General features: G+C 60.9%; 1 protein-coding gene across 2 annotated transcripts; it reads right to left on the bottom strand.

The window, feature by feature from the left end:
- Positions 1–1,663: 1,663 nt before the first annotated feature.
- Positions 1,664–12,306, bottom strand: GABRD (gamma-aminobutyric acid type A receptor subunit delta). 2 transcript variants are annotated; one of them, XM_070768359.1, is made up of 9 exons: positions 12,126–12,306; positions 6,536–6,648; positions 6,164–6,231; positions 5,858–6,048; positions 4,717–4,799; positions 3,888–4,025; positions 3,113–3,268; positions 2,700–2,923; positions 1,664–2,357 (listed from the first exon to the last, which is right to left on the bottom strand). In XM_070768359.1, the coding sequence occupies exons 1-9, from the start codon at positions 12,188–12,190 to the stop codon at positions 2,073–2,075; spliced, it is 1,323 nt and encodes a 440-aa protein (XP_070624460.1). In that variant the 5' UTR covers positions 12,191–12,306; the 3' UTR covers positions 1,664–2,072. The 2 variants fall into 2 exon arrangements, with proteins under 2 accessions (XP_070624460.1, XP_019831565.1); XM_019976006.2 differs by having other exon boundaries at positions 5,858–6,078; positions 12,126–12,305.
- Positions 12,307–14,673: the final 2,367 nt, after the last annotated feature.

Here is a 14,673-nt window from a genome sequence, read left to right on the forward strand (position 1 = left end):
AGTCCCCATAGACAGAGTCCAGGCCCACTCCCTGCCACCCCACCCTACTCCCAGCCTGGGTGCCCCTGCAGGGAACACTGCCCCCCTGCCCGACTTGGCTCCTCTCAACTGCAAATCTCCATCCACCCCTGGCCTTCAATCTGCTCGAGTCAACAGCACCAGCACAGAACTGCATTTAAAGAGCATCAACCCTTCCCATCCCTCTTTCCAGCCCTGTAAACACGTGGGCAGAAATAGCAGCCTGCAGGCTAGAGGGAGTGATTGCTGGCTTTGGAATCAGGAGAAGTCTCCTGCCCGGGCGGGCCTCACTGCGTGGGTGCCCAAGGCAGTCACAAAGCCGGCTTTAAATAGCTCCTGTGGGTACGCGCAGCAGAAGGAGGGCAGCCTGGGAGTGGTGGGGACAGTGTGGAGAGGTGGCGCCGGGTGGGCAGGGTCCTGGCAGCAGAGGGGGGTTGGCTCACCAGCTTCTGGAACCAGGTAAGGACAGAAGTTCCAGATATCTTGGACCCACCTGTGTGGCCACCAGAGGTCCCGGGGAAGGCAGGCCTTGGAGCAGGACCCTAGGTGCCAGGGGTGCTGTGATCCAGCTCAGTAGCTTCAGGGTGCCAGCTGGGCCTGGACATCTCACCCCCAGGCCATGCTCCACCTTCCAGGAGGAGGGCGTGGTGACCCTTCTGGGCATGCAGGCCAGAAGGTACCCATCTGGGAGGTGGAGAAAAAGGTCTCTCTGTCCTCATTCTCAGAACTGGCCGGGTATGGCCTGCCACCCCCACTGTCCGGAGTTGGCCTGGGGCCTGTGTGTCCAGACTTTGCCTCCTGCTTTCTCCTGCTCCCACGTGGGTCACGATGGGGTCTGGGGGTCCCACTCCCTGGCCGATCCCGCCCCTGGGATGACCCTGCCCAGCCCTTCAGGCCAGTCCTTTAGAGCAGAGGCCCGGAGGGCAGCCCTTCAGGAAGGCGTCTTCAGGAGGTAAGGTCTTCAAGCTGAAGGTGTGGACCCTGGGAAGGTACAGGCCTCAGACACGGCTGCTTCTGTGGGAGCCCGCTGTGGGCTCAGCTGGCCTTGGGTCACTCAGCCAGCTCAGCCTGCCCATGGTGAGGGTCCCCAGCACCTGCCCCCAGAGCTTGGGAACACTGCACATCCTGGGCACGTGTGCTGGCTGAGGGCAGGTGGCCCAGCAGGCACCCTTTCTGATTCCCACAAAGTCACTGCCACCCCTCAAGGTGGCTTGGGGAGGACCTCAGGCCAGTGGGGTCATGGCCTGGCTGCCACCTGATCACAGCAGGGCCCTGGGCCTGGCATTCCTGACCTCGCAGTAGACAGCTCACCCACAGCTGCCCCACGGTTGCCTCTGTTCCCTCCAGTGTGACAGCCTGCTCTGCTCTGGTGTGGGAGCACCTGGAGCCCTTCTAAGAGCAGTGGCCCTGTCACCCTGAGTCCCTGGTGGCAGCAGAGGTGGGAGGGGCTGGGCATTTGTGGGGACTCAGTGGCCACTGTTGTCCCATCACCACATTCAGAAGGCACTATGGTGGCACCTCGCCATGAACCCCAGGGACACCTTCAGCCCCTACATCCCAACCCGGAGCCCCTCTGTCCCAAACCTGTGGAGCCCACAGTGGAGGAGGGCCGTGCAGGCCCCAGGAGAGGAGGCCACAGCCACAGTGTGAGTGATGGCCAAAGGCTCCGTTTTATTTCATGCTGGGACCCAATGCCCGGGAATGCCCTTCCCATGGTCTCGCGAGACTTGAGCACCATCCTCACCCGGCCTCCTCCCCCTCCCTGGTCCAGACCCACAGAGCCAGTCCCTGAGTCAGGATCTGTCTCCAAGTTGACGTGAAGCTCCCAGGGCCGTGCCTGCCTGGCTACTGGGTCAGGCGTTTGGGCTGCTGGAGAGGAGGTGTCTGCAGACGGGGTCCTGGCAAATGTGGGGTCAGAGCCTGGGAGCGCTGAGCGAGACCGAAGCTTTCCTCTCATCTCATCTGGCCCATGGTCCTGCCTCCTCTGAAACACTCAGAGCTGCCCAGGATCCTTCCCCCAGGAGGTCCTGGGCCAGTGAAGCCCCCCGTGGGCCTCACATGGTGTATGCGGCCCAGTAGATGACGTTGACGGCGGCAAAGGCCGCGGGGAACACAGCACGGGCATAGATGTCAATGGTGTCCGCGTCGATGGGCTTGAGAAGCCCACGGAGGCCCCCCTGGCTCCCCTGCTTCTTTGTCTCCCCTGTCTCCACCTCCACAGACCTGTAGGAGCCCATGAGGTTCCCGGGCAAGCGGCATGGCCGGCGGGACACAGCTAGCTCCTGAGTAACGCCCGCAGCGGAGAGAGAGAAGAGCACAATGGCATTCTTCACGTCCATCTGCATGGGGAGGGGGCAGGCTGAGCACCAGAAAGCGGGGGGCAGGGACCCCAACCCAGCCAGCAGGGGGGACCCAGACCCTGACAGCAAGGGCAGGAACCCAACTCAGACAGCTAGAGGGACCCCCAACCTGACCAGCAGGGGGACCCCTGACCCAGCCAGCACGGGGGACCCCTGACCCAGCCAGCACGGGGGACCCCAACCCAACCAGTGGCTCCATCCACATAGCAGGAGAGAGGGGGGCCGGGCTGAGCGCGGGACAAAATGCCCCCCACCCTGCCAGCAATGCTGGCCCTTGGCGGTGCTGGGGGAGGGGCTGTCCTTTGCCCTGCCCAGCCTCACCTCAGCCCTCTGCTCCTTAACCTTGACCTTGGCCTTGGCCTTGGCCTTCTGTTTCTTCCGGTAGTCAGCATTGAAGTGGGCAAAGGCATACTCCACCAGGGCGGCGAACACAAAGACATAGCAGATCCAGAAGTACACATCCAATGCCTTGATGGCCGATGCCCGTGGGAGGGAGGAGCGGGCACTGACCATCAGCGTGGTCATGGTCAGCACTGTGGTGATGCCTGGGGGCGCAGAGGGTGCCATCCCTGGAGCCCTGCCACCCCACCCAACCTGAGTGCAGGTCAGGCTCCTCTTACCGGGGCTGGCCTAGCTGGCCTCTGCCCCAGGACGTGGGCCAGTGTTCAGGACAGGTCCAGGCCCGACTCCCACCCTCCCACCTGCTCCCTCGGAGGACAGGCCAGGGCCCCTACCTAGAGACACCCTGGCGGGCACTGCTGCCTGGCTGATCCAGAAGGAGACCCAGGACATGGCGACCAGGAGGACGGAGGGCATGTAGGACTGGATGATGTAGACGCCGCGGTTCCTCCGCAGATGGAAGTGCAAGCTGAGTCGGGGGAACTGGCCGGCTGCCGGAGAGCACCCCCAACAGCATCAGCACCAGGCCCACCACCCTCAACAGCACCGGGAGAGGAGGGCTGGGGGAGCAGCCGGGCCACTGCCAGCCTCCAAAGGAAGGAGGGCCCTCGTCCCCACCTCCCAATAGCCTGATGGGTCAGGAAAGGGCCAGCCTTGCTGCAGGGCCACCAGAGAAAGGAGAGGAGAGCCTAGTGTGGCTGCTGGCCCGCCAGGACCCTCCCAGGGTATGGTCCCCCACCCCTTTCTCCCCACCCTCCCCATGCATAGCTGAGCGGCAAGAAAGAGCCAGTCTGGGCTCACTGGCTCCAATGAATGGGCAGCAGGAGTGGGAAGGGGCAGGAGAGGCCAGAAGACAATGTACCCCCAAGGTACCCCCAACCCCACCAGATATCCCCCAAACTCTGGGAAGTAATGAAGGGCCGAGGAGCAAGATGGAGGAAACTTGATCTGGGCTTGCACTGTGGCCTGTCCCGAGCAGCTAGGCTGGGTACGGCCTGCACTGACCAGCAATATTCTAGCTGCAACCTCGGGGCCCTCAGAGCTGACTAGGGGCCCCACGGAAAACACTAGAAAACCAGCAGCAGGGCTCACAGGAAGTGACCACATTACCCGACTTGAAGTTCATCAGCTCTGTGGTGAAGCGGTAGCTGGTGATGGTGAACTGGGCCAGCTGCAGCTTGTCCAGCCCGTGGATCTGCTCCTGGTTCTCGGACCAGTAGTAGACGATGTCCTCGGATGAGTAGCCGTCTGCAGGAGAGGCCGCGGATGGGCTGCAGGGCCTGGCACCCCCTCCCCAGCCCCTGCAGCTCCCCTCCTCAGCCCCTGGTGGCTCCTACAGGACTGCCCTGACTATACCAGGGTTCGATACACAGAGACAGGGAACAAGGAGCCTGGGGCCACACCTGGGGCCTTGGAAAGGTAGGCAAGTCCAGAGGAGCTGGCAAAAGTGCAGGCCACCCTTGCCAGGTGGCCCACAGGGGTTGCCATACTGGACAATGACATAGGTATCTGTCTCATCTGGGCTCTGGGGCCAGCTGTCACAGGCAGGACGCTGACCCAAGGGAGGAGGGCCAGCCTGCTCCTTTCTCTTCCTTATGCTTCTGCTGCCCATCTCCACCCCACTGCCCCTCTCCCACGCCCCCTCCTCTCCCCCACACACCCCAAGGCCAGCCCACCCCTCCCCCAGTGCCCCCTGCCCCCTTGCCCCCACCCCCAACTCCAGTGTCCCAACTCCAGTGCCCTACCCCCATCCCCCACATGCACCCCACCCCATCCCACCAGCACCCCCTGCCCACCTCCCCACCCAGCCCCCTTCCCCCACCTCCCCACCTAGCCCCCTTCCCCCACCTCCAGTGCCCCGCCTCCCCATTGCCTTCTGCCCCCCACCCCCCGACCCCCTGCAACCTCTCCCTCCCACTGGCAGGCCAGCCACACTCACAACTCTCCAGGTGCAGCATGCACTCCTGTTCATCCATGGGATACTTGGCCAGGTCCATGTCGCAGGCCACCGTGGACGTGATTCTGCCCAGACAACACCAGTCTGCCGGGGTGAGGCCAGCCTAGGGCCACCGGCGGCTCCCTTGCCCCCCACGGCAGAGACGCCCCTGCATACGGCCAGTGGGACCTTGCTGCGGGGGCAGTGCCCAGGCTGCCCCTGGTTTTGTCAGCAAGCTGCTGACATCTGGGCAGAAACTGTGGCCACTTTACAGATATTTGTGAGTCTCGCTTCAGGGATCAATAACTGGATTTTGTTCACTTTACTCATCCTTCAGAACACCTAAGTCAGGAGCCAAGAAGGCAGGTCCACCCTGAGCGTCCTCCCCCCGCCTATCACTGGAATGGCCTCAAGGTGTCTCCACTGACCCTGCAGCCTGTAAAAAGGCTGATTTTCCAAGAGAATTCAGGTTTTTGTGTAAATCTGATTTTTAAAATGTGGGCGATTAAGTCCACTTTTAAATGGCGTGTATCAGAAAACAAACAAACACACGTACACGTGTGTCCACAGCCCCACAGCTGTCCATTGATGGAGGAGTGGATACACAAACTGGTGTCCACACAACGGAATGTGGCTCTGCCATAAAGAGTTAGGAAATTCTGATAAATGTTACAGTACAGATGAACCCCGAAAACACTACACTAAGTGGGAAAAAGCAAACACGATAGGTCACGTGGCATAGGATTAATTTTGTGTGAAATGTGCAGAATCGGCAAATCTATGAGCTGGAAAGCAGATTGGCGGTTTCTGGAGCCAGGAGGAGGGAAGGGGGTGACTGCTGATGGGGACAGGGTCTCCTTTTGAGGGTGAAGTGTGTTAGAACTGGCTGGAGGTGGTGTTTGCACTCCGTGGGGAGTGTACTAAAATCACAGAATTGTTCACTTTTAAATGCTTGATTTGGTGTTATGTGAACTTCACCTCAATTTAAAAAGAAAAGGGCACGTGTTAGCCAAAAAGCAGCCTGTGCTGGCTGCTGGCCAGCAACCTCTGCTTCCTGCACAGCTGCTGTTTGTTGGGGATATAAATACCACCCCGTCCCCCCAACCCCACCCCCAGCTCCCAGCGGCGCTCGCAGGCAGCCCACCGGATGCTGTAGAGAATCACCCCGTCAGGCTGCAGCCGGATGAGCTTGTTCTCCACTGTCACATCGTGGAACCAGGCAGACTTGGCGTTCACGATGAAGGTGTCCGGGAGCCACAGCTTGTCCACGAAGCGGCTGTCCAAGCCCAGGGTCTCATTGGTGTGGTTGTAGGACAGCCTGCTGTCGCGCCAGCTCTGGTGCAGGAACACTGTCATGGTGTACTCCTGGGGGCACAGAGGCCCGGCCGTCAGCCCCTCCGCTCCCGGGGGCACGCAGCCGGGGCAGGGCCGGGGTGCCGACGGGACCTACCATGTTCACCTCCGAGATGTGGTCAATGCTGGCCACCTCGATGGCGAGCGCCACGTTCACAGCGGGGCCTGCAAGGAAACAGCAGGGTTGGAGGCAGGTTGGGCTGAGCCCAGGCCCCAGCATCCCCGAGAACTCGACCAGGCCAGCAAATGCCCCCACAGGCAGGACAGGGGACAGCTGGGAGCTTGGCAGGGAGGCTGTCTTGGTGCAGATCTGCCCAGGCCTGAGCAGACTCACCTTCCCAGCTGGCTTCCTGGGGACTGGTGCTCTGATGCACTATTGGGGACCCAGGGTCTGCCCCAGCCCAGAGCCCAGTGGGGTTCACATCATGGCCAGACCCAGGGTCTGCCCGAGTCCGGCAGCCACTCTCACCTCCAATGCCGGGCCGAAAGTTGCGAGCGTAGCCTTCTATCAGGCCGTCCAGGTTGGGGAGCCAGGATATCTCCAGGTTGGAGCCAACATAGTCGCCAATGTCATTCATTGCCCTGGAAACGCAAGGTCCGCTCCTCACAGGCAGGGCACCAGGGACAGAGCCTGTTCTGGGCAGCTAGGCTAGGAGTGGACAGGGAGAAGGCCCTCCGGGGACACAGGGACCCCTGGAGGTGCAGGACCCGGGACTCTTTGACCTCTTCCCCCACCCCCTCACCCCGGCCCTGAGGGTGGATGCCAGGTCACGCAGAGGCCCCAGCCTCCCTCCATAACCAGCCTGCACCTCCACTTCTGGGGTTCCTCAACAAGTTGGCCTTGGGGGACCCCACAAAGAGCACATGGCCTCTCATTCAGCTCTGAGGGCCAAGTGTCCTGTAGGAGGTGATGGGAGAAAAAAAAACATGTGACAAGGAGGCTAAGGGCTCAGGAGAGGGAGATCCAGGGCCGGGCTGGGGCCTGTGGGGAGGCCATAGTCTGGCTTCCAGCTCTGTCCCCTCCTAGGCAGGCCCCAGAAGTCCCTAAATTACCATGTGCCTCTGGGACTCAGCCTGACCCCGGAGCAGATGTAGGCCGTGTCCGCTGGTTCAGGTGAACCCTACCGTCAGCCGGTGCTGGTGATATCTGTCCTTAGGGATGCCAGACAGGGACCCACACACACAGGCATCTTGTGGCCTGGACACGCTGACTGCCAGATGTCCCAGTGGCTCTGCTGGCCCACCTCTCCTCTGCTTACCCATCCTCTTGGGAACAGTGCCCCCCAGATTCATATTTACCCAGAGCTCCAGAATGGAACCCTAACGGGAAATAGGGACTTAACAGACATTATTAATTATGATAAGGTCATGCTAGACTAGGTGGGCTCTAAATCCAGGATGAATATCCTTACAAGAAGAGGAAATGGACGTCCAGGGAGAAGCCATGTGCCCAAAGAGGCGGGTGTCTGAGTGATGAGGCCACAAGCCCAGGGACATGGGGGACTCCAGCATTCCCAGGGACTGGACAGAGGCATGGACAGACTCTCCCAGCCCTGCCAACACCTTGGCTTCAGACTCCTGGCCCCAGAATTACTGGAGGATAAATTCCTGTTACATCCTCCAGCTTGCAGCCACTGTTACAGCAGCCATGGGACCCTCAGACCCTCTTCTTATTCTGGCCCACCGTGAGGGAGTGGTATTTCTCCTAAACTGGACAGCCAGAAGGAGGAGGGACATTTAGGAGCAACCCTCGAGTTTCCGTCTGAGTCACTTCCCTCCCCTTGAGCAGAGAAGGCCTCTTGGTCACCTTGGCCAGAGCCTGGCCACAGCCCAGGGGACAGGAACATGACTGGCCAGGTCTGGATGAAGGTTGCAAGGAGCCTTGAGGCTGTTCCTCCCTGTCCCCGAGTCAGGTGTGGCCGCATGCCTGGGTCCCCACTCTGGGCCCTTCTGGCAACCTTGAGAAGACCCCTGGCCCCGCTGGGCCCCCTCAGGGCTGCTGCCCACCCCTCCCAGCTCTGCCCTCACCCCAGCACCCCCAGGCTGCCAGTGCTTCCTGACTCTCCTCTCCCATCTCCCCTTAGAAGCCTGCTTCACCCTCCAGACCTTGCCCTCTGCCCCGACTCCTTTCTCCAGCCCTAACTCTGACCATACCCATATCTTCAAGCTGATTCCCCCCACTTCCACTGACCCCATCCCTCTCCTGGTCCTGCTCTTGGCCCTGCAGGAAGCTGCCTGGTTACTCCTGTATTCATCCACCCTTCATCTGGCAGGCGAGACCCTCAGTGCCGCCCTACTCCAGGGATGTGGCTGAGCCAGGCAAGGGCAGTTGTGGGCCAAGCCCAGCATGGTCAGTGTCCATGAGGGGTGGCAACTCGAGGGCTGTGAGTGTGAACAGAGTCACTGAAAGGTGAGGTCAGGAGTCCTCTGACTGGGGACACAGGGACAGCCACCCCACACCGGCCCCCTGGGGAAAGTGACATTAGAGCTCAAAGAGAGAGAATGGGAGTCTCAGGGATGGGAAGAGGTGGGAGGCAGGCGAGGACTCCGCATGGGGGGCCCTGGGAGGGGCCTGGAGGGTGGCAGGAGGCATTGGGCAGAGAGTGGAAAGGGGTGGACGGGGGACGGGGGGGACTGGTACTGGTGAGGGAGGGGCTGGGGAGTGTCCTGGGGATAAACTGGGGGCCCATTGTGGAGGTGGGGGAAGCTGGGCTGAGTTGGCCAGGCCGTGGAGACGGGAAGGGGCCTAGTCCAGACCAACGGTGGGGGAGTGGGGGAAGAGAGGGGCCAGGAGCAAACTCGGATGCAGTCCATGGGGCTGAGCAACCCACTGGACCAGCCCTGAAGCCATCCACAGAGGTGGGCTCAAGAAGCCCTGGGGGCTGCCGGGGGCTTGGGAAGCACCAGGCCGGGTGCCTGTGGGGAGGCTGACTATGACAGGAGGTCCTCAGCTAGTGAGCCCCGCGAAGCCTGCCCCACCCTGCAGGCCCACAGGGTCCCTCCAGGCAAGGCTGGGTGGGACATGTGCACAGGGCAGGTTCTTTGGTGACAAAGTAAAAGACAGAATTAACTGAAGCCCTGATCCCTAGTAAAGCACAATTAAAAATGCAAATGGAGGTCACCCTGAAGGTCGGATATGAAGGGATTGAACAAGGCTTTATTTTTGGACCGGCCCAGATGCCGTCTTGTGTAGCGGCTGGCCTACCTGCAGCCAGGCTGTTAGGAGACGCCATCATTCCTGAGCTCAGGCTGGCACACAGGTGGATACACCTGCCCTTGGCCAGGGCCCCCACATCCACTCAGGGGCACAGAGGCAAGGTCAAGGGCAGCACCCCCCTGAAACTCACCAGAAAGTGTCAGGACCCCAGTCAGCCTCTGCCGTCTCCAGGGATGAGAAGGGAGCAGGCTGCCCTGGGTCACATCTCACTTGGGATGAGGATGGGTATTTCTGCAGCCATCAAGGAATGTGGGGGCTGGGGCTGCCCGAGGACTGTGCTACTCTGAGTCCTGGAGGACCCCGCCCACCTCCACTGGTTCAGGCAGTCAGTGGGGGTGGGCCGGGAACCAGCTCCACTGCTGGGAGCTCTGCATGGAGTTAGAAAGCAGGGACATCGACCTTGTCCTGAGAAGAGGTCTGGCCGGCGCTGGCCTAGAGCTCAGAGACACACTAGGCTCAAGCTCCTGAACGAAGCAGGTGCCTTGAAATCACAGGCAGCTTCCACCCTGGCTACCCCTGGTGTAGCCAGGCCCCGCCCTCTCCTGGCTTCACTTTCCTCTCTTCTCTCCTGAGAGAGAGCCCAGCCCATCACTTGCCTGTGCCCCTGGGGACTGGAAGGGAAGGTGGGCGTAGCTGAGCGAGGCAGCAGGTGCCCCCCAGGAGCCTCCCCTGTGCACACACGAGTCCACAGATCCCTGACAGCTCTGCTTCTAGAGCAGCCACCACCGTGCTGGCACCTCAGTTACCAAGGCAAACACCACGATGCTCGCACAGGAGGTGAAGGCGGGCGGGAGCCGCAGGCGCAGCTTCTCCAGGGAGACGGAGGTGCCAGCAGCTGGGGAGGCCACCCACTCAGGTGTGCAGCCGGCAAGCTTAGGAGGCCGCTGTGTGAGCGGACCTTCAAACTCAGGGATGCATGGCCTTGACCCAACACACAAAGTCTGTGAGGCTCACCCCCCTCTCATCCCACCAGAAACCCTGGGATCTCGCTTAGTAGTTGCAGCAGAGAGGCCCTTCCCTCAGCCCCACGGTCCACCCCCACAGTGCCCCGGTGGAGGGAGGTGATGACGGAAGTGAGGACACTGTTCCTCTTGTTTTCGAGTGGAGGGACACAGAGCAGATGGGAAAGGAGGCCTGAATGGATGAAGGCCCCGAAAGCCTGGAGGTTCTTGTCCCAACTGGGGCCTCAGCCTTCCTGCAGGCAGACAGGTCCCCCTCACCCCACAACCTAGGATCCAGATGGGGCCAGAGTTCAGAACACTGTAGACTGGAGAAGGGTGATATGAGGCACTTATGGACTTGGTTGGGGGAAAGAGGTGTTTGGAGAATTTTCCAGCAGCAAACATGTAAATATGCCCCATGAGTAGCATGAATAAAGACAAAATGAGCAGGGCAGGCTTTGCTGCCAGGTGAGTTTCGGTGTCAAACTTGGGTAAAGACTTGGGAGTTCAGAGCAGCTTGTATTTCAGAACTGGGGCTACAAGACTGAGGGCATGAGCCAGCAGCTGACCCCTCCCCCACCCCCACCCCCAGCTCCCAGCATATCTGCCTATGGCCACACCAGGACACTTTGTCCTTCCTGGGACCATGAAACAGAAGAAGAGAGAGGAGAACGGCCCATCAGGCTTGATAAAAACAAGGAATGGGACGGGGGCCACATCAACACTGCCTGTGACCTCAGCGGGATGTCCGCCTCTCCAGCCAGACCCAGGCCTTCCTGACTCTACACCAACCCAGCAACAAGGAAGGTGTGACCACACACACACACAGAGCCATGCTACATGTTGACCGAGCACCTACAGCCAAAACACAGGTCAGCATTCAACCATTTCTAGCTTTTAAAGTCTGGGGCATCAGCTGGTTGACCACGAAGTCTGGAATGCTGGGGAAAGGGGTGGGGAGAGCTGGTTTTGCTCTGCTTTTTCTGCAGTCCTTGCACCCAGCTGATTTTCAAAAGGGCCCCTCAAAGGTGACCAGACTCAGTGCTCAGGACACTGGGTGACCTGGGGCCCACATCAAGTCCAGCCTGCAGAGATGCAAAAAGCGAGCTGGAACTGCACTGGCCCTGGGAGCCAGCGAGGGAGCCCCAGCACTGGGACCTTTCTTCTTAGCCTCTTCCCTCTCTAGGGCAGACAGGGCGCCTCATCCGCTCTCCTGACAGAATTAAGGAGAAATCTGGAGTCTCTCTCCTGCCAGGGGCACCTGGCTCCCCCATTCGCATTCTCTAGAGTTGGGTGGCATTTGAAATGGCCCCAGAAGGGAGACCCACAACCAGACCCGCTATGAGGACGCGCCTTCGTGTCCACCCCAGACTGCTAGCTGCACGGAAGCTGCTGCGGGGAGCGATGCTGTCAGGGGAAGGGGCACAACCCGCTCCCCGTGTTCTCAGGACCCCTCCTTTCTTCCATGCTGAGCGCTCAAGCCGCGCCTGGAAGGACACCAGCCAGCCAGGGACCGGCCAAGTGGCGGCCGGGGCCGAGGAACCCGAGCTCAGCAGAAGAGCCCCGGCTGGGGAGGAACGGAGAGCTGCTGTGACGCCCTCGACCGGCCCCGCGGCCGGGTTCAGCACCGGGACGGCGGACAGCACCGGGGCAGCCGGAACCTAGAACACGCCGCTGCCCGCGCCCAAGGGCATCGTCGCGGCGAGTTTGGAGAGAGGAGGGCCGGCGCTGGGAGAGTCGTGGAGGAGGGGATGGGGGCAGACACGGTGGGAACCGGTGGGCGGGGGACAGACCGGGGCCCTGAAGACCAGGGTTCGCGCGGGGCTCCATCTCGCAGCCCGGGCGCGGCGGCGCGGGATCCGCACCGAGGGCGGCCGCAGGGCGGACCGGCTCTCGCTCACCTGGCGCCGCGGTGCTGCGCGCAGAGCAGCAGGAGCGGGGGCAGCAGCCAGGCCAGCTCGTCCATGGCCTCGGCTGGCGGTGCGCTGGGCCGGGGGCGGCGCCGGGGTCCGGCGGTCGCGGGCGCTCGGAAGTTGCTTCGCCGGCTGCCGCGGCGGCGGCACAGGCGGGTGGAGAGGGAGGGCGCGCGGCGCGGGAGCGAGGGCGGACGGAGCGCGGAGCCCGGAGCCGCCCCGCCCCGAACCGGGCCGCGCCCCCCGCGCCGGCCGCCCCGCCCCCCAGCTCGGGCAGCCCCGCCTGCCGCGCCCCGCCCCCTCTGCCAGCCCCTACCCGAGGGCCGCGGTCCCCCGGGGGGTCTGGCACGCCCCGTCCGGTCGCCACTGCCCTTGCCGACCACAAACGGTCCCTCCGCGCGTCTGTCCGGAGGCGACCCAGGCGAAAGACCCGCGTGGACGCGGCCTCCAGCTGCCGGCCAGAAGCCTGCGGACTGACGGGCGCGGCAGGACCTCCGCCCTGGGAAAAGTTGGAGGTCGGCTATTTGTTGGGTCACGGTCCCCGGGAGCAGGTTCGGGGTGACGAGGGTCCCAGCGCCTCAGAAGCCTCCACCTTCCACCGGACGAGATACCTCCCCCCAACACGCGCAGCTCCTTCCAAAACCCTCAGGCCTGCGCCTCGCCCACCTAGGCTGGGTGGGCGGTGAGCGGAGCGGGGGTGGCCGTGCTGCCGCTCCGCTGCCCGCGGTTCTGCAGTCAAAACCCAAAACCCCGCGCTGGTCGCCGGACGCAAGGACTTGACTTCTCCGCCTGTCTGGGCCAAGCTCCACCACACCCGCCCACATTGCCGTCCGAGGGCAAGCCGAAGGCCCGGCTCTGAAGAGATGACGCCCCCATCCCACCCCACCCCATCCCCACCCCCAACCCCACGGACCTGCTAAGAAGGCCAAGGCCTCGAATTCTCTAGCATGACTCTTCTCAACATAAAGCTCTGCAGTTTCCCCCCAAAGCTGACCACAGACTTTAATGGTTTGGTCTTGTCCATTAACTTCTGGACTGGATGTCATCTGACAACCGGAAGTGAGCGTCTCCTGCAGTTCAGTCACTCAGTCGTGTCCGACTCTTTTCGACCCCATGGACTGCAGCACTGTCCGTCACCAACTTCTCTGTCCATCACCAACTCCCAAAGCTTGCTCAGACTCATGTCCATCAAGTCGGTGATGCTGTCCAACCACCTCATCTTAAAACTGGGCAAACTGGTCTGGCAGTGGGTTGGGTCCTGTGGGTGACTGTGGACACTTGGTCTGAGTGGGGGCGGAGTGGAGGGAGGTAGAAAGGGCTTCACTGTTGGGAATTTCCAGTCCTGAGGGCCACAGATCAAAGCTGAGACCCACTCAGCTTTCTTTCTTAAAGCCACCCAGACCTAAGACAGGCAACCAGGTCCCAGCATAAATGCCTCTCCCTGCCCCCCAACCCCACCTCTTGGGAGGATCTTCTGGGACCTGGAAGTGCTGCCCTACTGTGCCTGTTATGGTGTCCTGGGTGCTTCTCTGGACACATTCCCACGTGTCCTCCCACAGGCTTGATGGGAAGTTGAGAAATTAATCCAACAGAAAGTGTGGAGAGCGGATCCTTTTCTTTATTCCTCCTCTGGATCGAGATCTTGTCTGTCTGCTTCTTCAAAGCAGCCCTTGGGTCTAACAGCCTCTATTATGATAGGCGCTTAATAACTGGGAAAATTTAGGCTCAGAGTCAACGACAACCAGCACAGCGGGTGTGGTCAGACCTGCTCAGGGCTGCTCGGGGCTGCACGGCGCCAAGTTCTAGACTTCGTGCTGGTCCAGGTTCTGGCTCTTGTGCATGGCTCCCTGTCACACTCTTTTCTTTTTTTTTAATTGGAAGATAAATACTTTACAATATTGTGATGGTTTTTGCCGTACATCAACATGAATCGGCCACAGGTATACATGTGTCCCCCACATCCTGAACCCCCCTCCCTCTCTCCCTACCCTGTCCCTTTGAGTTGTTCCAGAGCACCAGCCTTGGGTGCCCTGCTTCACGCATTGAACTTGCACTGGTCACATATCCTGTCACACTCTTTTCCTGGATCTGAGAAGATCCAGGTGCTGAGGGCCTCTGAGAAATATTGCTGGCCTTGAATCACCTGATTCAGTTGGTTCAGAGTAAACCACATTATTGCCATTTTCTACATGCTCCTCTGTTATCTGAGGCATAACATTAATACTGAGCTTTCCCTGGAGAACTCCCTGCACGGGCGTCTCAGCTGTAGCTCAGGGTGCTGGGCAGCATCTCTTCTGGGATTTCCCTGGCAGTCCACTAGTTAGGAGTCTATGCTCCCAGTGCGTTGGTTGGGGGATTCTTCCCTGGTGGAGGGACAAGATCCCACATGCTGCATGTATGTGTGTGTTAAGCCGCTTCAGTTGTGTCCGACTCAGTGACCCCATGAACTGTAGCCTGCCAGGCTCCTCTGTCCATGGAATTTCCCAGGTAAGAATACTGCAGTGGGTGGTCATTCCCTTCTCTAGAGGATCTTCCC

This window comes from Bos indicus, chromosome 16, assembly GCF_029378745.1.
Source record: "Bos indicus isolate NIAB-ARS_2022 breed Sahiwal x Tharparkar chromosome 16, NIAB-ARS_B.indTharparkar_mat_pri_1.0, whole genome shotgun sequence".
NCBI classification, from domain to species: Eukaryota; Metazoa; Chordata; class Mammalia; order Artiodactyla; family Bovidae; genus Bos; species Bos indicus.